The following is a 26569-nucleotide window of genomic DNA, read 5'->3' on the forward strand; positions in this document are numbered from 1 at the left end:
GAATTCTGAGGTATTCAGAGCCATACTGTGCTCAGATCCAGCCAAATGCAGCAAAACTGATTGGTCGTCGTTTCATACTACAGATGGACAATGACTCAAAATATAAAGCCAAAGCACTCAAGGAGTTTATTAAAGCAAAGAAGTGGGATATTCTTGAATGGCCAAGTCAGTCACCTGATCTCAACCCAATTGAGCATGCATTTCACATGTTAAAGAGTAAACTTCAGACAGAAAGGCCCACAAACAAACATCAACTGAAAACCACCGCAGTGAAGGCCATGAGTTCAAGACTTCAGGCACTCATTGCCAACAAAGGGTTTTCAACTTAGTACTAAAAATGAACATTTCATTTAAAATTATTGAATCTGTCCAATTTCTTTTGGTCCCTTTAAAAACAGGGTGGCACATATTAAGGAGCTGAAACACCTAAACCTTTCATCCAATTTTAACGTGGATACCCTCAAATGAAAGCTGAAAGTCTGAACTTCAACTGCAGCTGAATTATTTTGTTTAAAATTCATTGTGGTAATGTCTATATCCAAAATTAGAAAAATGTTGTCTCTGTCCAAATATATATGGACCTAACTGTATATTTTTAATGAAATACTGAGGCAAAGTAACTGCATTGCTTTATCAAATTTATATGAAGTGTATTGTGTCCAATGTTAGCAACCAGGCAACACAAAAATGAGCTTTTCAAGTGAGCACTGTAAGGTACACAAATATTATGAAGTGTTTGCCAACAAGGATGTGGTTTCACCAGTGGGGTACCTTTTTGTAAAAATAGACTTGAACCATCACAGCCCCCTTTGACCAAACTTTACCAGCCTATAACAGTACAAAGCACGTTCACCCTGGTGATCTAGTGGCAGTTAAACAAGAAACATTGCAGGAGACAGAGTTAAGAAGTAGGTCCAATGGAATGCCATGCCCAATTCCCCAATGTGGGTTCCTTTTTGGACTGATTAAAATAGTGCTGTCACAGCCCCCTAGCCCTAAATGCACCGTACAGACCACGTTCACCCTGGTGATCTACTGGCAGGAACAGGACAGACTGCAAGAGACCGAGATAAGAAGTAGGCCCAAAGTAATGTCATGCCCAATTCCCCAATGTGTTGTTTTTTTGGACTTAAAAATATAGTGCCATCACAGCCCACTTGCCCAAAATTCACTAGCCTATAACAGTACAGACCACGTTCACCCTGGTGATGTAGTGGCAGGTACAGGACACATTGCAGGAAACAGAGTTAAGAAGTAGGCCCAAAGAAATGTCACACCCAATTCTCCAATGTGTTGTCCTTTTTGGACTTAAAAATATAGTGCCATCACAGCCCACTTGCCCAAAATTCACTGACCTATAACAGTACAGATAGGTACAGCAGGTACAGGACACATTGCAGGAGACCGAGTTAAGAAGTAAGCCAAAGGCAATATCATGCCCAATTTCCCAATGTAAAATCCTTTTTTAAAAAAAATAAGAGTGGCCTGACAGCCCCCTTGGCCAAAATGCACCGTACAGAGCACGTTCACCCTGGTGATCTCGTGGCAGGTACTGGACACATTCCAGGAGACAGACTTAAGAAGTAGGCCCAATGTAATGTAATGCCCAATTCCCCAATGTGGGGTCCTGTTTTTACAAAATAAAATAGTGCCTTCAAAGCCCCCATGCCCAAAAATCACTGGCCTATAACAGTACTGAGCACGTGCACCCTGGTCATCTAGTGGCAGTTAAATAACTCATTGCAAGAGACAGCCTTAAGAAGAAGGCCCAATGTAATGTAATGCCCAATTCCCCAATGTGGGGTCCTGTTTTTACAAAATTAAATAGTGCCTTCACAGTCCCTGTGCCCAAAAATCACCGGCCTATAACAGTACAGAGCACGTTCACCCTGCTCATCTACTGGTTCTGGATGATGAGGATGAGGATAAGGAGGAGGAGAACAACAAACAGACCAAATGTGGAAGCGTATACCCATGTGTGGTTGTGAAGAGGTGCATGAGAATACACCTCCCCAAAAGAGAGAATGTACTTGAGGTTATGGTTTTACTTGGTGGTGTACAGAAGTCTTTCTCTATCCAGGCGTTCTTCATTTTTATAAGAGTCAGCCTGTCAGCATTTTCAGTTGACAGGCGGATACGCCTATCTGTGATAATTCCACCAGCGGCACTAAAAACCCGCTCTGACAGAACGCTAGCAGCAGGGCAGGCCAGGACCTCCAAGGTGTAGAGTGCCAGTTCAGCCCACATGTCCAGCTTGGATACCCAATACTTAAAAGGCACAGAGGAATCACGGAGGACGTTTTTTACAATCTGCAAGGTACTCCGTCACCATCTTCCCAAACATTGCAATTCTTGTGACAGCACCCCTTACCTCTGTGCCGCCACGATGGGAGGGTCTGAGAAAACTGTCCCAGAACTTGGCCATTGTTCCCCTGCCTGAGCTGGATTGTACTTCTGTCTCCCTCACTTGGACTCCTTGGCTCTGCAACAAACTCTGACATCTGCTGCCAGCGTTCTCACATGGGAATTTTCTAAGTAATTCCACTACAAGGGCCCTCTGGTACTGCAACATTTTAGTACACCTCTCTGCCTCAGGCAGAAGAGATTGAAAGTTCTCCGTGTAGCATGGGTCTAGAATTGTCATCAACCAGTAATGAGTGTCACCCAAAATTTTGATAATCTGAGGGTCACGTGAAAAGCAGTGCAACATAAAGTCAGCCATGCATGCAAGACTGCTAACAGGCAAGACTTCCGTGTCTTCACCAACAGGATGACTGACCATGCTGTCTTCCTCCTCCTCATCCTCATCCTCCTCCCAGTCCTTAGGCCATCCCTGCTGAACAGAAGATAATACAGATGTGTTTGTAGTACCGTTTATAGCGCATGAAAGTAGCTCCTGTTCTTCCTCCTCCTCCTGCTCATTGCCTACCAATCCACGTTGAGAAGACATGAGGCTGGGCTGAGTGTAATTCCCCTGTATGTTTCCTTGCTCCATGTCCTCATGCTCCACCTGCAATGCGTCCGCTTTGATTGTGAGTAGAGAGGTTTTCAGAATGCTAAGAAGAGGGATGGTGACGCTAATTATGGCTTCATTGCCGCTCACTATCTTGGTGCAGTCCTCAAAGTTTTGGAGGATGTTACATATGTCTGACATCCATGCCCACTCCAGAGGTCTTATGTGTGGAGTCTGACCTGAAATTAGTCGGGCTTGTTGATGTTGGTAGTCAACAACGGCCCTCTTCTGCTCACAAATCCTTTCCAACATATGCAGCGTGGAGTTCCAGCACGTGGGGACATCACACAACAGTCGGTGAGCTGGAAGCTGAAAACGCTGCTGAAGCACGGCAAGGCTGAAGCTGTAGCTGACTTTCTAAAATGGGCAGACAGATGGCATACTTTCACTAGCAGATCCGGCAGCTCCGGGTGGCTTTTCAGAAAACGTTGAACCACGAGGTTAAGCACATGGGCCAAGCAAGGTACGTGTGTGACCTCACCTTGATTCAGAGCCATTACCAGGTTATGGCCACTGTCACACACGACCATGCCTGGTTCAGCTGTGTCATCCAAACATCTGACTGCTCTTTCAGCGCTGTCCACAACTCTTCTGCATTGTGTGGTTTGTCACCTAGGCAGATTAGCTTCAGCACAGCCTTTTGCCGCTTGGCTGAGGCAGTGCTGCAGTGCTTCCAGCTTCTGACTGACGTGTTGATTTCAGAGATGGACGATAAAGAGGAGGAGGTGGTGGTGTAGGATCTGTAGACTGTGGGGGCAACCATGAATGACGTAGGGCCAGCAATTCTCGGCATAGGGAGGATGTGTTCCATCTGGTCCGACTGGGTCCCGGCTTCCACTATATTAACCCAGTGTGCCATCATTGAGATATACCATCCCTGCCCACAAGCACTTGTCCACATGTCTGTGGTTAGGTCGACTTTCCCTGTAACAGCATTGTTGAAGGCATCAGTAATGTTGTGGGACACATGCTGGTGTAATGCCAGTACGGCATACCGGGAAAAATAGTGGCGACTGAGGACCGAGTACCTTGGGATGGCCGCTGCCATCAGGTTGTGGAAAGCTTCCATCTCAACAAGCCTAAAAGGCAGCATTTCTAGCGTAAGCATAAAACTAATATTAGAATTGAGGACTGGGCCTGTGGGGCATTGGCGTGGTATTTCCACTTGCATTCCAAAGACTGGGTTATAGACAACTGAACGCTATGCTGGGACAAGGACATAGACGGGCTTGCTGATGGTGCTGCTTGACTGTGGGCCACAAAAGGTGCAGGGCTAGAGGCATCTTCACATGCACTGTGTACTGGGGATTGTCTTCTACGCAAAACAGTGGAACAAGCTGTGGTGTGACCAGCAGTGATCCAGGAGCCTGGGGTTCGGCCCACAAAGTCCAGTGCTTTGCTTGCATGTACCTGATCATGCTGGTGGTGGTCAGGCTGGTTGTTTTGCTACCCCTGCTAATGCGGGCATGGCAGGTGCTGCAAATGGCCTGTTTGGGGTTATCGGCAGAGTCTTTAGAAAATAACCAGACTCGGGAAGATCTAACAGTTGGAATGACAACTTCCGTGATGTTGGTGTTATTGGGAAAGGATGCACGCCTTCTGTCTGTGGTCACCACACTGCTTCTTCCTGCCTGTTGGGGGATATGCCTCCTTCCCCGTTTGTGCTGCTGTCCTCGCAATGCATGTCCTCCTGCCAGGTTGGGTCAGTCACTATGTCATCCACCACCTCGTCTTCCACATCCGCATCCTGCTCCTCCTCCTGACTTTCTGGCAATTGTGTCTCATCATCGTCCACCTCTTGTGACACATTCCCACCATCGCCTTCGTGTGACCGGGGTTGGTCAAAGCTTTGGGCAGCTCTACATGCGATCTCATCTTTCCCCACTTCAAGTTGACCGGCAGAGATTTCTGAATCTTGAAATGGAAAACTGAACAGCTCTTCAGAGTGTCCAAGTATGGGATCCGTTGTCTCAGGGCACTCGGAAGTAGGATCAGGGTACGCAATATCCTGGTCACACTCACGGCTACTCAGACTTGACCGTGTGGAACACAAGGTGGTGGTGGTGGCTAAGTGACTGGAAGTAATATCTGCTATCCAACCAACAACCGTTTCACACTGCTCTGGCTTCAATAGTGGTGTGCTGCGGTCCCCTAGAAACCGGGACAGGAAGGTCGAGCGAGAACATGTGGGTCTTTGTTGTTGCCAACTTTCACATTGGACACGGCCTCGTCCTCTGGATGCACCATCAGCATCACGTCCACTTCCCTGTCCCTTGCCCCTTGGCTTAACCATTTTAAATGGACTACTGCACTATTTCAAATGCTCAACACAAATGTCTTTACTAGTAGCAAAATAATATTTGATCAGTATGCCTGCAAATCTACAATTTTTCAAACCGAAACACCAGGCAGGCCTCAGCCTGACCTAAACGACTGTATTCAATTTTTGGAGCCTTTTTTTAAGTTAGTTTATGCAAAATAGTGCTGTATATAATTTGAGTATAAGACAGCCAAAAAATAAGTACACCGGACTACGATGCCCAAACTTGGAGCAGAGATATATGAGGGCTCTCACAAAAAACTACACTGGCAAATATGTGGTCTGTTTATATTATTGTATGCTAAATAGTGCTGTATATAATTTCAGTAACACACAGCAAAAAATGTGGTCCTCCGGCCTACATTGACCAAACTTGGAGCACACAGATATATGAGGGCTCTCACGGAAATACCACACTGGCAAATATGTGGTCTGTTTATATTATTGTATGCCAAATAGTGCTATATATAATTTCAGTAACAAGCAGCAAAACAAGTGGTCCTCCGGCCTACAATGACCAAACTTGAAGTACACAGATATTTGAGGGCTCTCAATGAAATACCACACTGGTAAATATGTGGCCTGTTTATATTATTGTATGCCAAATAGTACTGTTCATAATTTCAGTAACACACAGCAAAAAATGTGGTGCTCCGGCCTACAATGACTAAACTTGGAGCACACAGATATATGTTGGATGTCACAGAAATACCACACTGGCAAATGTGTGGCCTGTTTATATTATTGTATGCTAAATAGTGCTGTATATAATTTCTGTATCACACAGCAACAAAAGTGGTCATCTGGCCTACAATGACCAAATTTGGAGCACGCAGATATATGACTGCTGTCATGGAAATACCACACTGGCAAATATGTGGCCTTGTAATATTTTTTGAGGCAAAATAGTGCTATATAATTTCAGTAACACACAGCAAAAAAGGGGTCCTCCAGCCTACAATGACCAAACTTGGAGCACACAGATATATAAGGGCTCCCACTGAAATACCACACTGGCAAATATGTGGTCTGTTTATATTATTGTATGCCAAATAATGCTGTACATAATTTCAGTAACACACAACAAAAAAAGTGGCCCTCCGGCCTACAATGACCAATTTTGGAGCACACAGATATATGAGGGCTCTCACGGAAATACAACACTGGCAAATATGTGGCCTTTTTAGATTATTGTATGCTAAATAGTGCTGTACATAATTTCAGTAAGACAGCAAAAAGAAAATTGGTCCTCCGGCCTACAATGACCAAACTTGGAGCACACAGATATATGAGGGCTCTCAGGGAAATACCACACTGGCAAATCTGTGGCCTTAGAATTTTTTTTTATGCTAAATAGTGCTGTATAGAAATTCAGTATCAGACAGCCCAAAAATAAGTACACCGGCCTACAATGCAAAAACTTGGAGCACAGAGATAGATGAGACCTTTTTCGGTGAATTTAAAACACCCAAAAAAAAAGTGGCACAGGGGTAGCACACACAACTATGCTACGCATGCCTGACAAACTATGATTTTTCAACAGCCCCCTCAGTCTGACAGAAGAGACTGTATTTTTTTTTTTTTGGGGGGGGGGGTGAATTTTTTGAAATAAAAAAAAAAGTATACAGTAAATAAGCTACAGCAGCAGCAGGCAGTTATATTCCGGTGTTATATAAGAGTCCAGAAAGGAGTTGAAATATTTTCTTATATTGAATTACTCATGCATGCACTACTGCATGCTCTGTGGTACATTTTGATGTGATATAACAGTCCAAAAAAGTGTTGAAAAAAGTTATTGTATTCAATTTCACATCCATATACTATATACTACTGTATTATGTGCTATGTAGGTACTTATATAGAAAAAACAAGATATATGCACTTATATCTTTTTTGCTGAATTCTCCCTATATTTGGTATTACATGCTCTATGGTACATTTCGGTCTTATATGACAGTCAAAAAAAAAAGATGAAAATTTTTTCATTATTCACCTACTCATCCATTCGCTTTTACATGGTCTGTGGTACATTTTGGTGGCATATAGCAATTACTCACCCATATAGTATTAGGTGCTTTGCGGTACATTTCCATGTCATATAACACTCACAAAAAGCATGAAACATTTTTCTGGATTTAATTACTCATCCATACAGTATTATGTGCTCTGTGGTACATTTCAGTGTTACATAACACTCCCAAAAAGTGTTAAAACATTTTTCTGTATTCAGTTACTCATTCATATACTATTGCGTGCTCTGTGGTGCATTTTGGTGTTAAATAATAGTTCAAAAAAGTTTAAAAATTTTTATTTAATCAATATGCTATTATATGCTCTGTGGTACATTTCAGTTTTATGTGACACTCCAAAAAATTGTTACAATTTTTTTCAGTGTTGTATTACTTATCCATTGAGTATTACATGCTGTCTGTTACATTTCAGTGGTATACTGCATAACACTCCAAAAAAGCTTTCAAACATCTTTCGGTATTCAATTATTCATCCATAGGGTATTACATGTTCTGGGGTACATTTTTGTGGTGCATAAGGGTGTGTGCAGACGATTAAGAATTGGCGTTGATTTGGATGCAGTGCATGTCCACTGCGTCCAAAGCGCTGATGTCTATTGAACGTAGGTGAATCTGCATGTGTACACTGAACCATGCGGATTCACCACGTCCAATATATGCTGACAAGACGTGCTGCATGTCCATCTCCTTGGGTGAGCCGTGTTTATCTCTGGAAACATCGTGGGCATGGGATTTCTTGAAATCCCATCCATTGTACTGTAACATCTGGACACTGCGAATTGGATGCTGCATAAGTACGCAGCGTCCAACCCACAGCATTTACTATTCGTTTGCACATACCCTAACTCTCACAAAAAATCATTCAAAATTTTTTCTGGATTGAATTAATAATCCATACAGTATAACGTGCTTAGTGGGCGATAAGGCGACAAAGATGGCAGAATCCCGCAAGACTCCCAAGGGAGTGAAGAGAGAAATATCGGAGCCAGATCAAGCTGATGCAATAGCAGAGGTGGCAGTAGCCTGTGGTCCGGAACCGGTCGTTTTCTCCAAACCACCAAATCCCAAACCCAGGCTGCATCCTTCACCGCTGGGGTTCTTGTGGACTGCAAATGGGAAAGCCAGGATCCAACAACTAGTGGGCAGACTGTGGGGCCTAGGCTGGTCGGAAGAGAGAAGGAGGCAAGCCAGGACCAGGGCTGGAGAAATCCTTGAAGGTCCACTATAAACAAGGTACAGACAGTTGGAATCATGGGGGTACGTCATTTTGTAATACTGGCAGCAGAGATGGGGGTCCACAGAAGAGTTTGGGACCTGTCATCACATCTCGTTCAACCAGCAGGCAGTAGAGATGGAAACACTGCCTTGAAGGCTGCAAGAGCTGACGGCTGGAACAAAGGTCACATTCCTCAGAATGGAGGGTCAACATTGCTGGTATGTGGTGGGTGTGATCCAAGAAGGAAGGGAGCAGGATGAACCCTTCTTGAGAAATGAATAAACCTGTGAAAGGCTTCTTGAGGCAACTTGAGACGGGGCTACCAACCCAGGGAGATTGAACTGTCCTTGGGGTTCCCCACCCCCTATGTGGCAGCAAGCAATGGTGCAGGTGACACAGGGGGCTGTCGCCCATTTCTATATGTCAGGGGCTCCGGCACTACCCAATGCTGGGTCACTTACAGCCCTGAGAATCTGGCTCCAGGAAGCCGGCCTAATGAAGAAGGAGAAGAAGAAGCAGACACCTGAAGAGGATTAGTGTATTACCTTCCTGCTAATTTTTTCATGGCTTTGCACTTTCTGCAAAGTGTTTATGAGTGTAGGAGTACATCAACTACACTGTCAAAATATTTACGTTAAAAAACTTTTTCTGGATTCAATTAGTCATCCATAGTTTAATGTAGTTATTGTTACATTATGGTGCTAACGAAAAAAAAAGTTCAAAATGTTTTTTTCTGAATTCAATTAGTCATCCACACAGTTTAACAAGCTTTGTGTAAAATATTGATGGCTTGAAAGAACAAAACAAAATTGCCCTGCTACAGGTGTACAAATTTGGCTGTTCAAAATTGACTATTGTCATACATACTCTAGAACCTTATACTATATCATCAGAGCAAAAACCATGATATGTATATAAAAAAGAGAAGGGTCCTAGTTGCCTAATAGGCCCGCAATCATGAGTAGACTGAACACTTCAAGCATAGAATGTAATACTAAAGACGTGGATTCAAATAGTCCATTAGTAAAAAGTAGGTAAATCTATAATTAACTATAAATTACAGACAAGGCTGAGGAGATCGGCTGTTTGCAGGTAAGTATAACCATTTTTTTAATTTTTTTATTATTTTTAAACATTCTATCTTTTACTATAGATGCTGCTTATGCAGCATCTATAGTAAAAAGTTGGTCACACTTGTCAAACACTATGTTTGACAAGTGTGACCAACCTGTCAGTCAGTTTTCCAAGCGATGCTACAGATCGCTTGGAAAACTTTAGCATTCTGCAAGCTAATTTCGCTTGCAAAATGCTAAAAAAACGCAAAAAAAAACGCAAAAAAAAAATGCGGATTTCTTGCAGAAAATTTCCGGTTTTCTTCAGGAAATTTCTGCAAGAAATCCTGACGTGTGCACATAACCTAATACTTAGATCAACCATGGCAAGTATTATATACCCATATTAGTCTCAAATATGCAGCGATGAAAATAGACAGTCAGCATATCTATGATCAATATACTTTAATCACTCCTGCAAAGTACCATTTTGAACACTAAAGGTACCTTCACACTGAACGATATCGCTAGCGATCCGTGACGTTGCAGCATCCTGGCTAGCGATATCGTTCAGTTTGACAGGCAGCAGCGATCAGGATCCAGCTGTGCCATCGTTGGTCAGAGCAGAAAGTCCAGAACTTTATTTCGTCGCTGGACTTCCCGCAGACATAGCTGAATCGGCGTGTGTGACGCCGATTCAGCGATGTCTTCACTGGTAACCAGGGTAAACATCGGGTTACTAAGCGCAGGGCCGTGCTTAGTAACACAATGTTTACCCTGGTTACCAGCGTAAACGTAAAAAAAACCAAACACTACATACTTACCTTCCACTGTCTGTCCTCCGGCGCTGTGCTTCTCTGCACTGTGAGCGCCGGCCAGCCGGAAAGCAGAGCACAACGGTGACGTCACCACTGTGCTTTCCGGCTAGCGCTCACAGTCAGTGCAGAGAAGCACAGCGCCGGGGGACAGACACCGGAAGGTAAGTATGTAGTGTTTTTTTTTTTTAACGTTTACGCTGGTAACCAGGGTAAACATCGGGTTACTAAGCGCGGCCCTGCGCTTAGTAACCTGATGTTTACCCTGGTTACCAGGGGACCGGCTTCGTTGGTCGCTGGAGAGCTGTCTGTGTGACAGCTCTCCAGCGACCAAACAGCGACGCTGCAGCGATCGGTATCGTTGTCTGGATCGTTGCAGCGTCGCTAAATGTGACGGTACCTTAAGTCAAAAGACTGTCTATGTATATACCCAGATAAGCTACTCTTACCAATATTTTCCTTTGTGCGATACCAGACTTGGCAGCCGCATCGTGTGCTTCGCTTGGGCTTCCTTAGAGCGCTGTGATCTGATGTGTGTCAGGGTGTATCTTATATACCGTAATACCACTGCAGATGTAAATTAATTGGGAGTAATTTAAGGTGCATTCGTATGTGTATGATAATGGGCGTAACCTGTTGGCGGCTGTGAAGCTTGGCACACTCACACATGTACCATCAGGCGCGGGCTGGCCCAGGTGGCAGAAATGCATATGCCCCCCGGGCCGGTGTCTAAGCAGCTGCACAGGGCCGCTGGAGGACTGGCAGTGACTAATACATAGCGCCACCTGTAGTGCGCGATGGTGTCATCCCGCCAGCAGCCCTGACATGCAGGCTGCAGGGGTATGTGATGAGCAGGCTCCTATGCGCCACTGCCACTCTGAGGGAGAGAGCCAGCAGCCAAGATGAAAGGTCAGAATACCGGCATACCGGCCTGTGTGTGCACGGAGCTCCGGCTTCTCCTGCTCTTATCTGCTATCCCGGCAGAGAAGGAGAGATGGGGGAGGTGCCGGGACAGTGCAGAGCTGTGAGCAGGAGAAACTGAAGCGCTGCACATGGACATCAGCCGCCCCTGCACCACAGAGGAGAGTGTCTGTGTGTGTATGAGGAGAGAGTGTGTGTGTGTATGAGGAGAGTGCGTGTGTGTGTGTGTGAGCTGCGTGCGTGCGTGCGTGTGTGAGCTGCGTGTGTGAGCTGCGTGTGTGTGTGGGCTGCGTGCATGCGTGTGTGTGTGTGTGTGAGCTGCGTGCGTGTGTGCGTGTGAGCTGCGTGCATGTGTGTGTGTGAGCTGCGTGCGTGTGTGTGAGCTGCGTGCGTGCGTGTGTGTGCTGCGTGCATCTGTGAGCTGCATGTGTGTCATTATACAGTGGGGCCGTGCGTGTGCGTGTCATTATACAGTGGGGCCGAGCGTGTGCCTGTCATTATATAGTGGGGCCGTGCGTGTGCCTGTCATTATATAGTGGGGCTGTGCGTGTGCCTGTCATTATATAGTGGGGCTGTGCGTGTGCCTGTCATTATATAGTGGGGCCGTGCGTGTGCCTGTCATTATACAGAGGGGGGCTGTGTGTGTGTGTGTCATTATACAGTGGGGCCGTGCGTGTGCCTGTCATTATACATTGGGGCCGTGCGTGTGCCTGTCATTATATAGTGGGGCTGTGTGTGTTTGTCATTATACAGTGTGGCTGTGTGTGTGTGTCATTATACAGTGGGGCTGTGTGTCATTATACAGTGTGGCTGTGTGTGTGTGTCATTATACAGTGTGGCTGTGTGTGTGTGTCATTATACAGTGGGGCTGTGTGTCATTATACAGTGTAGCTGTGTGTGTGTGTCATTATACAGTGTGGCTGTGTGTGTGTGTCATTATACAGTGTGGCTGTGTGTGTGTGTCATTATACAGTGTGGCTGTGTGTCATTATACAGTGTAGCTGTGTGTGTGTGTCATTATACAGTGTGGCTGTGTGTGTGTGTCATTATACAGTGTGGCTGTGTGTGTGTGTCATTATACAGTGTGGCTGTGTGTGTGTGTCATTATACAGTGTGGCTGTGTGTGTGTGTCATTATACAGTGGGGCTGTGTGTCATTATACAGTGTAGCTGTGTGTGTGTGTCATTATACAGTGTGGCTGTGTGTGTGTGTCATTATACAGTGGGGCTGTGTGTCATTATACAGTGGGGCTGTGCATGTGTCTGTCATTATACAGTGGGGCTGTGTGTGTCATTATACAGTGGGGCTGTGCATGTGTCTGTCATTATACAGTGTAGCTGTGTGTGTGTGTCATTATACAGTGGGGCTGTGCATGTGTCTGTCATTATACAGTGGGGCTGTGCATGTGTCTGTCATTATACAGTGGGGCTGTGTGTGTCATTATACAGTGGGGCTGTGCATGTGTCTGTCATTATACAGTGGGGCTGTGTGTGTGTCATTATACAGTGGGGCTGTGTGTGTGTCTGTCATTATACAGTGGGGCTGTGCATGTGTCTGTCATTATACAGTGGGGCTGTGTGTGTCATTATACAGTGTAGCTGTGTGTGTGTGTCATTATACAGTGGGGCTGTGCATGTGTCTGTCATTATACAGTGGGGCTGTGTGTGTGTCATTATACAGTGGGGCTGTGCATGTGTCTGTCATTATACAGTGGGGCTGTGCATGTGTCTGTCATTATACAGTGGGGCTGTGTGTGTCATTATACAGTGTAGCTGTGTGTGTGTGTCATTATACAGTGGGGCTGTGCATGTGTCTGTCATTATACAGTGGGGCTGTGTGTGTGTCATTATACAGTGGGGCTGTGTGTGTGTCATTATACAGTGGGGCTGTGCATGTGTCTGTCATTATACAGTGGGGCTGTGCATGTGTCTGTCATTATACAGTGGGGCTGTGTGTGTCATTATACAGTGTAGCTGTGTGTGTGTGTCATTATACAGTGGGGCTGTGCATGTGTCTGTCATTATACAGTGGGGCTGTGTGTGTGTCATTATACAGTGGGGCTGTGCATGTGTCTGTCATTATACAGTGGGGCTGTGCATGTGTCTGTCATTATACAGTGGGGCTGTGTGTGTCATTATACAGTGTAGCTGTGTGTGTGTGTCATTATACAGTGGGGCTGTGCATGTGTCTGTCATTATACAGTGGGGCTGTGTGTGTGTCATTATACAGTGGGGCTGTGTGTGTGTCATTATACAGTGGGGCTGTGCATGTGTCTGTCATTATACAGTGGGGCTGTGCGTGTGTGTGTGTGTGCCATTGGTGCATTCACTCTGTCATTCTTTGGACTGCAGACTTGTGCTTCTCACATTGCTGGCAGTGCTGTGGTCATTTGGCGGGTGTGTGGCTGTAAGTTTGTGATTTGCATACATGCGGTCACATGCCGACCAGACTTGCATGGCCTAATGCAACTGTATTGAACAAGGCCCAAAACAGTCTAGTCGAAATGTGGCTGGGAATATATATATCGCATGCTTGCAGTCACAAGACCACCTGTTGCCGGCACCAGAGAATCTTCATAGCGCATGATATGAGGATTCACACATAGTGTCTGTAGACATGTAGCATAAGATCCGACAACCCCTTTAAGGATGAGCCGCTACTCATGGGCCACTGCTATGTGCTTGCCCCCCAGGCTAAAATTTGCCAGTCAGCCCCTGTGTACCATGCTTGTCCCACGGGTTCAACCTGGTAGTTCAGAGGTTTCTGAAAACCTACGCATATTTGCCAGAGCTCCTGGTCAAGGTCTGCCATGTCAGCACCCATTTACACAAGTCATCTACAGCTGTTGCTGCTCTGTCATTGCTGGAGCAGCACATGCCAGCTCATCGATTGGTTTGAGACGTGACCATACGCTGGAACTCCACAATGCCCATGCTGGCAAGGTGTTATGGACAGAACTGGTTGGAGTAGTGATATTGCAACCACTAGGGGCAGCACTAGGCAGGTAGCATAGTCTGGAATAGCCAAGGAGTCCATACACAGGAATAACAATGTAGTTTTAAGGAATAAGCAGGAATTGAAGTCAAGGAAGCCAGAGGTTGTTTACCAGGAGCAGCAGTGTCGTTTGAAGGAATAGCTGGTAGAAGGAAGCGTGACTAAAGGAAGTTAGCTCAATAATCACGCAAGGAACTCAGAGATAGGCCAGTTTTAAATAGGATGTGCAATCAGAATGAGCCAATAAGGAACTAAGGGTGGTAACCAACAGGAAACTAAGGGAGGAGACAATAGCAACAGCATAGGTTCAAGTATTTGGATAAGCACGGAACTGTCCAGCGAGCTGAATAGCGCAAAAGGAAGAGCTGCCGACTGGTGCACAGGAGCTGCTAGATTCAAATCCTGACACAAGGCTTTGTGAGCAACAGAGACCAGTTGTGGAATACCAGCTCCAAGACACCTGTCGGTCTTCTGGTCAGCCTCTGCACATAATAGCTGAAGAGTGGAAATAGATGTTTGACATTTGTGCAGTTCTTCACGGCTTTGGGAAGTCCACAAAGATGGTGAGCAGCGATGACACCATCATCAGAGCTGAAAAACGATAAAGGTTGCACCATTATTTACCAAGAATGGTGCAACCTTTATCGTTTTTCAACTTACATGTTTTGTGGTTGGCGCCTGTTCACACTAGCTTGGATATGCCGGTCTTGTTCTCTATTTGTATTATACCATCATCAGAACAACAGTCCCGCATCTGAGCCTACTTAAACAGCCGCTGCTTACAATTAAACATGACGTTTTGAATGGGGACCAGGTAGAATCAGAGGAAGACATGAAACAGGGAAATACCCAGCCTCATCTAATCTGCTCAGCCCAGATTGGTTAACAATGAGGTGGTGGAGACTGAGGAAGAGGAGGAGAACCAGGAGCAGGCTGATAGCACAAAAGAGGCTAGTACCCACACAAGCTTCATCCTGTCTCTCCGACGTGAATGGGCTGAGGAGACGAATGAGGAGGTAGAGATGGAGGAGGAGATGGAGAGTAGTCATCATAGTGGAGACATGGAAGTGTTGGCTTTATGGACCTGGGCACATATGGTGCCATTGCCTTTCCTGTGACCCTCTCGTTATATTCATCTTGGCCAAAAAAGACTACTGGTTGTTCAAAAAAGGTAGGTTTCCAGTTTAAAATAACATTAGCTCCATGGTGAGGGAGATAATGTCAATGACAGACAATGAAGTAAATTTTAACTGGATTTGAAGCTGGATACTTACCTTTCTTCCACAATTAATGCCTGATCAGGCAAACTTTCCATGCTCTTGCACATATAACCGCAATAGGTGAGCTGGCTTTGTTCCTTTTTATTATATGTACTGGTTGTTCACCCTCCTAGACTCATGCTACAATGAGAACTTTGCATCTCTTCTTCCTGAGGCGGAGAAGTCTTCTAAAATGGTGATATACCAAAAGATTATTGTGGAAAATATGTTGAAAAATTACCCATCAAACAATGATAGCCGCAGGGGGCAAGCTTCCTTGCCCAAACAAGGAGGAGAGGCAAGTGAAACACACACTAGGTACAGCAGAGGAAGGGGTACACTGTCAAAGGCCTGGGACAATTTCATGACACCCTCCCAGCATCCATGCCCTGATGTCCAGTTATTTTTTACACTGAGGGTGACGTTTTTAACCCCTTCATGACCTTGGGATTTTTTTGTTTTTCCGTGTTCGTTTTTCGCTCCCCTCATTCCCAGAGCCATAACTTTTTTATTTTTCCGTCAATTTGGCCATGTGAGGGCTTATTTTTTGCGGGACGGGTTGTACTTTTGAACGACATCATTGGTTTTAGCATGTCGTGTACTAGAAAACGGGAAAAAAATTCCAAGTGCGGTGGAATTGCAAGAAAAGTGCAGTCCCACACTTGTTTTTTGTTTGGCTTTTTTGCTAGGTTCACTAAATGCTAAAACTGACCTGCCATTATGATTCTCCAGGTCAGTACGAGTTCATAGACACCTAACATCACTAGGTTATTTTTTATCTAAGTGGTGAAAAAAATTCCAAACTTTGCTAAAAAAAAAAAAATTGCGCCATTTTCCGATACTCGTAGCGTCTCTATTTTTCATGATCTGGGGTCGGTTGAGGGATTATTTTTTGCGTGCCAAGATGACGTTTTTAATGACAGCATTTTGGTGCAGATACGTTCTTTTGATCGCCCGTTATTGCATTTTAATGCAATGTCGCGGTGACCAAAAAAACGTAATTCTGGCATTTCGATTTTTTTTCCTGCTACGCTGTTTAGCGATCAGGTTAATTTTTTTTTTTAATTGATAGATCGGGCGATTCTGAGCGTGGCGATACCAAATATGTGTAGATTTGATATTTTTTTTATGGATTTATTTTGATTGGGGCGAAAGGGGGGTGATTTAAACTTTTATATTTTTTTTATTTTTTTAACATTTTTTTCAATTTTTTTTTAACTTTTGCCATGCTTCAATAGCCTCCATGGGAGGCTAGAAGCAGGCACAACCCGATCTGCTGATCGCTGCTATGTAGCAGAAATGCAGGTGTGCTGTGAGCGCCGACCACAGGGTGGCGCTCACAGCCACCGGCGATCAGTAACCATAGAGGTCTCAAGGACCTCTATGGTTACAATGGAGACGCATCGCCGACCCCCGATCATGTGACGGGGGTCGGCGATGACGTCATTTCCGGCCGCCCGGCTGGAAGCTGTAGTTAAATGCCGCTGTCTGCGTTTGACAGCGGCATTTAACTAGTTAATAGGTGCGGGCAGATCGCGATTCTGCCCGCGCCTATTACGGGCACATGTCAGCTGTTCAAAACAGCTGACATGTCCCGGCTTCAGTGCGGGCTCACTGCGGAGCCCTGCATCAAAGCGGGGCTTCTGACCTTGGACGTACTATCCCATCCGAGGTCAGAAAGGGGTTAAAGATGGTCAAGCCATGCCTGACTGACAAAACTAGCATACTCCCTAATTTCTCAGCGACCTTCAGCTATTGGGTCTCAAAGCTGGATCCCTTGCATTAGGTGCCCCTCTATGTCGTGGAAGTGTTGTGCTGCCCTGCCACTAGCATCTTGTGTGACCAGGTAATTAGTGCCCCGGGGGGTCATATCAGACAGCTGCTTTTGCCTGTCAACAGAAAGTGCTGACAGGTTCACTTTGATAACAATTAATAAAGCCTGGATTAGACCCAACGTTTCCACACCACCAGATGACAGAGTATTTATTTAAAATAAAGGAGTCTGTGTCTTTCATTCATTTAAAGGACTTTATTCTGGCTGCGTATTTTTTACAATATGACTATGGGGTTAGTAATGGGGGCGTCTTATAGCCCAAACTAACCCCTGGGCTTAGTGGCCATAAAACAGCTGACATTAACCCAAACCCTATTACCCAATTTCCACTGCACCAGGGCAAGTGGAAAGAGCGAGGCTAAGCCCCTAGGCTAAGTAGACGGTTGTGAGCTGATATTAATAGCCTAGGAAGCTCCATTTTTATTACCCCCTTCCGAGTCTAAAAACATCAGCCCCCTGTTGTCGGCTTTCCCTCAGCTGGTTATTAAAAATTTGGGGGACCATATGCCATTTTTTTACGCTTTTAATTATGACCTAAATACATGTAGAGTAAACTGCACTGCATTGATTATATATCTCAATTAAGGGATAAACATCGGACCGATTTTCTAAATGCAGATGAGTAAGAATCATAAAGTGTATGGGATATTTATTCAAAGCTAGACTCTGTCCACTTGCTCCAAAACAACTAAAAGAAAAAAAGAAAAATAGGATATACATTTATAATTGTCAGAAATAGTTGTATCCCTCATGTCCACACATGAAAGTAAATTCCAAAAGGTCTCCTGAAGTAACAAAAAACATAAATAAGGATGTGCAATTGCCTATGAGCAAGTTACAAAGAAGTCATTAGTCTAGACTGGTAGTAGGTGTAATGCTATTCATATATGTGTAAATATTTATGTTCTTTCCAATTAGAAATCATATTCCTTTTAGTTGCAAAATGCTGTTCGAGCTGTAATTCAATTGCAAATAACTAATTGAGTGGTAGTAATTTTGGTCAGCAAAATTGAAATCATTTGCATAAAAGACATCTGCCGAATGTGACTGACGCCTCAGCTGCAATCACCAGGATCCAAGCAGCATATAATATCTGTATCTCTATGCACTATAAACTGCAGAGCAGACAGATCTTCCACATGAATGTCCGGCTTTGCTTGGTGGACATAAGCTTTGCCACAGCAAGTAGTTTTTCGTTAAGTATAGTGCATAATGCTATCAATAGTATTTTGTGCTTTTCTCTAGGAATACATTTGTGTCTTTATGGAATATGTATTTTATATAAAAGTTTAACAAAATTCCATCATGAGCATAACAAAAAAAGCCATGTAGCTCTTCAAAATAGGAAACATATTTAGAAAGTTAATCCAGGAGATTGCACAGACTGCATTTGCAGCGCCCCAGAGTCCTGGTTCGTTGCATTATTGTCATTCTTCCACCAGGGGGAGTGATGTTACGTCTGAAGGCAATGAAGGAGATCTTCTGTCCAGGTATCACAATCACACAATACACTTCACACTCCAGCCACCAGGGGGAGCAAAGGGTTAATTTACTAGGCCACTCCTCACAGCTAGGTAAAACTGGTAGTTGGAGGGAAAGTTAGTGAGTTCCTGGCTGGGGACTGACACGGAAAGGTCTCCAGGTCAAGCTGGATAGGGGGACTCTGGATTTGCCTTCAGACCGGCCAGACTCTGCCTACCCTGTGGTCCCTACCCTGGACTGTGGATGCTGAAGCCTTCAGTAAAGGTAAAGAGACTGCACCCTTGTGTCCTCGTTATTCACTGCACCTCACACTATCCATCATCTACACTCTGGGAAGCCCTGGGGACATACTTCACCTGTGGGAAGGTATACCCTCTAGCTGCCATAACATCACCCCAGCGGACCCCTAAGCAGCGTCGGTCACCCTGACCGAATACCACAGGTGGCGTCACGAACATTATCCCTTTAAAGACCTTTCCCCCACAATATTAACGGACCTCCCAAGGGCCACGGATCGGGTCAGCCACCGTGACATCCCCACTGAGTACAGAAGAAGGACCCGGATCTGAGTACCCCACAGCACTTGGGGGCACTCCACATTCACAGATTTAGGCCGGGGTCAGACGAGCGTATGGCATCCGATGCAAGAGCCTAATGACCTGCTCTGCTGTGAGCGTGAGCAGAGTGTCATGCATCTGTGCTCTGAGCCTCTCGCACAGAGAGGATCGGAGCACAGCTGCGGAGGAGGCAGAGAAATGAATCTCTCCATCTCCTCCGTTGCCTGGGTCAGCGTATATAACGCACAGCACCCAGATGATATCCGAGTGATGTGCGTTGTCTCACTCGTACCCATAGGCTTATATGGGTGTGAGTGAGCCGAGACTCGGCCAAGTGTCGGTGATATTCGCAGCATGCTGTGGCTATGCTATGTTTTATCTCATAGCACTCGTCCGTATTCCTCGCACGTGTGACCCCGGCCTTAGGCTTAGTTCACACTGGGCATTTTTGCTGCGTTTTTATTATGCGTTTTTAATTTTAATTTTCAGCTGCTGTTTACAGTACCAGCAAAGCCTATGAGATTTCAGAAATCTCATGCACACACATTGTTTTTTTTGTTTTTTTTGTCATCAGTATTGTGTACTTTACATGTTTTTTTGGACATACAGTAGAGCATGTCACTTATTTCAGCGTTATTTCAGTACTTTTCACCCACTGACTTAAATGGGTGGCGAAAAAATGCTGAAAAAAGGCACCAAAGTATCATGAACTGTCATTTTCCCACGTTCAAGAGTTCACCGCGGGTCAAGCTGTGAGGCAGCACAGCAACAGTGATGTCTGTGCTAATCATCACTGATGCTGCCTCCGACAGCTTCTCCTTCATTCATCAGTGGTTTACAGCCGGGGCACCGCTCTCGGTTGTAAACTGTATATCCCCTAGATATGGATTACGGCGTGGGACTGAACGCCGGACAGGTATGGTATATTGTTGGTTTGTTATTTATATTTTATTACAGGAGATAGAGGGTGTCGCATGGATTAGCTGAATAATAAAGATGGCAAACTGTGTTTAGTGTTTTATCTCATTAAAAACTCTATTCCGGCTGTGTCTTTATTTAACCCCTTACCAGCTGTAAGATTAGTAATGGATAGGTGTTTTATTGACACCTCTCCATTACTAAGACGGCTTGAAGTCACCTTACGATACAAAGCTTTCCCTCTCTGGCGCAGAAAATTGTGTGGGAGCCCAGGCCATTTTTTCCCCCGAAAATAATCTTTTATTAAATACATAAAAGTCCCCTAAGTTGCACACACACTATACTAATTGCATTGATCACACACATCTATAGATGTAACTATTCTGCATGGATTTACTGTATGTAAACCATGTCTCCTATCCTGTAGGCTCCTGCATTGATTTTACAGAAGCCGATCAGTGCGAGCACAGGAGAATGATGAGAGTTATATTCAAGTCAGAGCCTTTGCGCAGCAAAGGCTCATCTATTAGATGCTCCAATTCTATTGCTTTGCCCGACTCTTCCCACTTGTTCTGTAGCAGTGGCAAGTGGGGTTCATATTTGTGGGGTTGATGTCACCTTTGTATTGTCAGGTGACATCAAGCCCACAGCTTAGTAATGGAGAGGCAGTGAGGAATACCCCCATCATCCGCTCCTGCTGTCACTGTTATTAGCTGCAGCAGGTGTACAGTCATGGCCAAAAGTTTTGAGAATGACACCAAAATTATATTTTCACATGATCTGCTGCCCTCTGGTTTTTAATAGTGTTTGTCTGATGTTTATATCACATACAGAAATATAATTGCAATCATATTATGAGTACCAATAGGTTATATTGACAGTTAGAATGAGTTAATGCAGCAAGTCAATATTTGCAGTGTTGACCCTTCTTCTTCAAGACCTCTGCAATTCTCCCTGGCATGCTCTCAATCAACCTCTGGACCAAATCCTGACTGATAGCAGTCCATTCTTGCATAATCAATGCTTGCATTTTGCCAGAATTTGTTGGTTTATGTTTGTCCACCCGTCTCTTGATGATTGACCACAAGTTCTCAATGGGATTAAGATCTGGGGAGTTTCCATGCCATGGACCCAAAATCTCTATGTTTTGTTCCATGAGCCATTTAGTTATCACCTTTGCTTTATGGCAAGGTGCTCCATCATGCTGGAAAAGGCATTGTTGGGCGCCAAACTGCTCTTGGACGGTTGGGAGAAGTTGCTCTTGGAGGACATTCTGTTACCATACTTTATTCATGGCTGTGTTTTTAGGCAAGACTGTGAGTGAGCCGATCCCTTGGATGAGAAGCAACCCCACACATGAATGGTTTCAGGATGCTTTACAGTTGGCATCAGACAAGACTGGTGGTAGCGCTCACCTCTTCTTCTCCGAATAAGCTGTTTTCCAGATGTCCCAAACAATTGAAAAGGGGATTCATCAGAGAAAATGACTTTGCCCCAGTCCTCAGCAGTCCACTCCCTGTACCTTTTGCAGAATATCAGTCGGTCCCTGATGTTTTTTTCTGGAGTGAAGTGGCTTCTTTGCTGCCCTCCTTGAAACCATGCCTTGCTCAAAGAGTCTCCGCCTCACAGTGCGTGCAGAAGCACTCACACCAGCCTGCTGCCATTCCTGAGCAAGCTCGGCACTGCTGGTAGTCCGATCCCGCAGCTGAAACAGTTTTAAGATACGGTCCTGGCCCTTGCTGGTCTTTCTTGGGCGCCCTGGAGCCTTTTTGACAGCAATGGAAGCTCTCGCCTTGAAGTTCTTGATGATGAGATAGATTGTTGACTGAGGTGCAATCTTTGTAGCTGCGATATTCTTCCCTGTTAGGCCATTTTTGTGCAGTGCAATGATGGCTGCACATGTTTCTTTAGAGATAACCATGGTTAACTGAAGAGAAACAACGATACCAAGCACCAGCCTCCTTTTGTCCAGTGATGTCATTCTTACTTAATCATGACTGTTTGATCGCCAGCCCTGTCCTCATCAACACCCACACCTGTGTTAATGGATCAATCACTAAAACGATGTTAGCTGCTCCTTTTAAGGCAGGACTGCAATGATGTTGAAATGTGTTTTGGGGGTTAAAGTTCATTTTCTGGGCAAATATTGACTTTGCAAGTAGAGTAATTGCTGTTAAGCTGATCACTCTGACATTCAGGAGTATATGCAAATTGCCATTAGAAAAAATGAAGCAGTAGACTTTGGAAAAATTAATATTTGTCTCATTCTCAAAACTTTTGGCCATGACTATAGGTTGATGGGAGTAAGAGTCCCAAAAGCCCCAACCTGCTGTCATTGTTCTGACTTGAATATAACTCTCATCATTCTCCTCTGCTCACGGCAATCACCGGCACAGCAGGGGAGAATGATGAGAGCCGTCTTTAGCACCCGGCGCCCGCCAGCCATCCATGTTGTACTGATGCGGCACATCGTTGCCACACGTGTGCCGCAAGTATTGCAGTATTGCAGTAAAGTTGTGTGACTGTTAAGATTCACTAAATAGTTCTAAACCTATTGTGTAAAGTAATGGCTAGTCTAAAGTAAGCCAATAAGGAAGTAATTGTAAACAGGCAAAAGTGTCTAAAAATGTACCACATTTATTATTCAGCATGAGTCATTCATTGGAGTTGTCTGATACATAAGATGTATTGTATAAAAAACTATTTTTAACCCTAAACACTTTTGGTAATTTACTTTATTTGAAAATGTCCTACTGCCCTGCCCATACAGCTAATCTCTATAGTGTTTTCTTTCTTTATTTCCGGTGACATTCCGTTTGAGTCCCAATATTCACTAGGGATTCTCAAATGAGACGTCACCAGTGGGATGGCCCTGCAGTCACTTCCCAGCAGCTTTGAACACCCTACTTCAAACAGGACATCATCAGTGGGCAGCACTGTGTTCACTTACCACATTTTCTTTCACCAACACTCCCTGATGACATCACAAATCAATCACAGTTGAAAGAGCAAGGAGATGTGACCTCATCGCCACCCTACAGCTTCTATCACCGCCCTGAAAGGGATTGTCATAAGGGTGCAATGCTGGAAGTCACTCCCCCTGTGTCTATCACTGCCAACCCTTGAGGATTGGGCTGGAACAGTAACTTCTCATTACACATTGAGTTCACTACTCCTTGACTGACAGCCACCCCTGCAGCATATATGTGGAAAGCAGGCTGTAAGTCAAGGTGCAGAGGGAGTGATTGCAACCACTCACTGTGTTGTGAGCGATGATTGTTATAGCCCAATATACCACCCGATAGCTGAAAGCAAGTGCCTACAGGGAGAATATAATTTTCTCCCTGTAACCGCTCTTCCATAGTGGATTGCATCTTGGATACCACCTCAAATACGTGGATACAGCTGAAAGTTATTGTTAGGTGCCGAGTTCCCGCCTCTGCACAGGGAGAATCTCGAACCATCTCCGCTGCGGTCTCCCATTCTTCTCCAGCCGCAGTGGAGCGTGCTCAGCGGAGACGTCGGTCCCAGCATCTAGCTCGGGGTGATACTGGACGACTGGTTACTGCTGCCCTTCCAGGCTCTGTCTTTGTAGCCAGCAGTGATCAGCAGTGAGCAAGTCTTTCTGGGACTAAGTCCTGCTTTTCTCATACTGAGCATGCCCACGGGACGACCTCCCATTGGAGGTCAGGGGTCACATGCTCAGGTCCTGTTGCGGCTCCTATTGGTCCATCTGGAAGGTCTTGTTGCACTGCCGCTATAAAAGGTTCGCATGGCTGCTCGGCTATGCGCTAGTGTACATTTGAAAACGTGTGTGTGTTGATGAGTGCAATTCGTTCTTTAATCATCCCCTCCCTTGTGTATGACTGCTCACGTAAGGTGGATGTCTGCTATCTAGCGCCCGGCTGAGCTATCAGCACAATAACACACAAAACAGCATCTAATTGCTGTGACCACCAGTGTGGCGCCGTGCGCTATTAGAGCGCTTTCCTTACCCAAGTCTGGGTGGTTAGTGGCGTCCACCAGAGTGGCACAGCACACACTCTTGTGCAATTAAGTTACTTTCTCAGTTACTCTGATACCCCATTTGTGGTGTCGAGCGCATGAGGTCTACACGAACTCTAATAATCCTGTGTCCTGGGATAGAGTTCTGGGATCCCTTGCTTACGCTCTTTGTACGGTGCCACGGCCCTGTGACGCAACAGGGTTCGCTTCCTTCATACAGGGTGAAGTTAATCCATGTGTGTATCCACATTGTACCGCCATATAGTCCGTCATTACTCAGCAGCACGTTCCATCTCTGCACGGTGGACCCCGGGCTGCGAACGCACCTAATACCTTCTCTCTAATTATTTGGTGCGTTCCGCTAGCCCTAACATTTATGTTCGCCAAAGCCCACGGTGACTCTGTCTGCATTGTTACAGTCAATGCATAAGCCTGAATCCTGTTTTCCGTGACTTGTTATGTAACTCCCAATGAAGGCACTGACATGAGGATAAAATTTGATGAGAAAATATCCTAATAAAGATAAATTGATAGATTTTACTATAACATCAGTTGCGAATTCCATTGCTAAATCCTCAAAGCCATTAGATTGTTTTGTGAATTATGCCGAATTTCTCAAGATATTTTGACATAAAGTATGCAACAGCCAAAAAAATGACATGGCAGTATAATAGTTAAGGATCAAGGTAAAAGCTGATTTTCAAAATTATTGATTTTCTTGGTGCCTGATTCTGCTGCTCCTTTCTATTTTTGCTGTGTCACTCCATTGCAAAGATATTCATATTTGTTTCTTCTTTGTGAAATCTCTGCTTTGCAGTCCAACTGAACGTTTCGTCTGTGTTTTCTTTGGAGTGTGTGCTTTAGCTCCTAGATGCTAAAAATCAAAGCTCAGCATCTGATCTAGCAGTCCATTAATCTCAGAGGCTGCTTGGCTGTGATTGGTAGCATCTGGAAAGGGTTGAAAGCACACAGCTTCAAAGAAGGCTTTGAGAAAATTACCTGTTGAACAAAAAGCAGAAATTTCACATAGTACACTCCTGAAGAAACAAGTGTGAATATCTTTTCAGTAGAGTGACTCAGCACAAATCGGAACAGAGCAGCAGAATCAGGGGAGCTCAAGGAATTTTACAAATGTATTTTAAACCAATTCAGCCGTAGCTGGGATATAGTCATACTTATACTCAAGAAAATCCTATAAGTGAAAATTAATACCCAAGAAAAAAAACAAGTTGCAGAAAATGTCTCACAAAATGACTGACTTTATTAACATAAAGAATAACATCAAGTATTAAAGTTTGAAATAAAGCAAAGAGCCTCGGTGGAGGGCTACACCCACACACTTAGACTTGCACAATGCGTAATATGCCAAAATGTCAATGCCTCAAAATTAAATCTCAGTGAAAGAATAGGGCCAAATAGAGTCATGACACACCCCTTGATGAAGCTGGGTGAAACACGCATTGAGGCGCAAGGGCTGCACCACTATTGGACCATATCACAGTTACACTGTGTAAGTTTTCATTAACTTAGTTTGGCCCTATTTTTTCACTGAGTTTTACGCTTAAATCATCGATATTTTGGCATATTATGCATTGTGTGAGTCTATGTGTGTGAGTGTAGCCCTCCATTGATGCTCTTTGTTTCATTTTAAACTTTGATATTTGATGTTATTCTTTATATTAATAAAGTAATTCAATTTCTGAGACGCTAGATTAACAGCTTTGAATATTGTGTATTTTTCATTATAATTGTTTTTCTTTTTTTAGATGTCAGAAAGAAATTATTACCTCAAATACTTGAAAGGACTTTTGAAGCGAAAAACATCCAAAACCAGGTCTGTAAATGCAAAGCAAATTCAGTAGAAAAATTATGCAGATAGGTGCATTTGTTTCATATTGTGTTTTGGTGACATATATGTCCAGGCCGCTAAATTTCTTACATATGTTTCAAATTTGTGAGCAGTGTCGGACTGGCCCACCGGGAGATCGGAGAATCCTCCGGTGGGCCCTCCCCCTCACCAGACTCCTGCTCTGTCCTGTATTATGATTGCATGCACCCAGCCTGCACCGCTCAGTAACATGTGATGTGAGGTGAGAGCTTTCTCTTCACCTGCTGCGGCTTCTACTGATGTCTTGGCACCGCTCTCTCAGCTG

The 26569-nt window shown here is 44.6% G+C and overlaps 1 protein-coding gene across 1 annotated transcript in view; it reads left to right on the forward strand.

Moving 5' to 3' along the window:
* The window catches only part of STRA6 (signaling receptor and transporter of retinol STRA6), a 212043-nt gene that overhangs the window by 135422 nt on the left and 50052 nt on the right, over positions 1–26569 (forward strand). The window contains exon 8 of the mRNA XM_069765645.1: positions 26183–26250. Within this exon, the coding sequence (XP_069621746.1) occupies positions 26183–26250 (68 nt within the window). The remainder of the gene's footprint in view (positions 1–26182; positions 26251–26569) is intronic.

This window comes from Ranitomeya imitator, chromosome 4, assembly GCF_032444005.1.
Source record: "Ranitomeya imitator isolate aRanImi1 chromosome 4, aRanImi1.pri, whole genome shotgun sequence".
Lineage (NCBI taxonomy): Eukaryota > Metazoa > Chordata > Amphibia > Anura > Dendrobatidae > Ranitomeya > Ranitomeya imitator.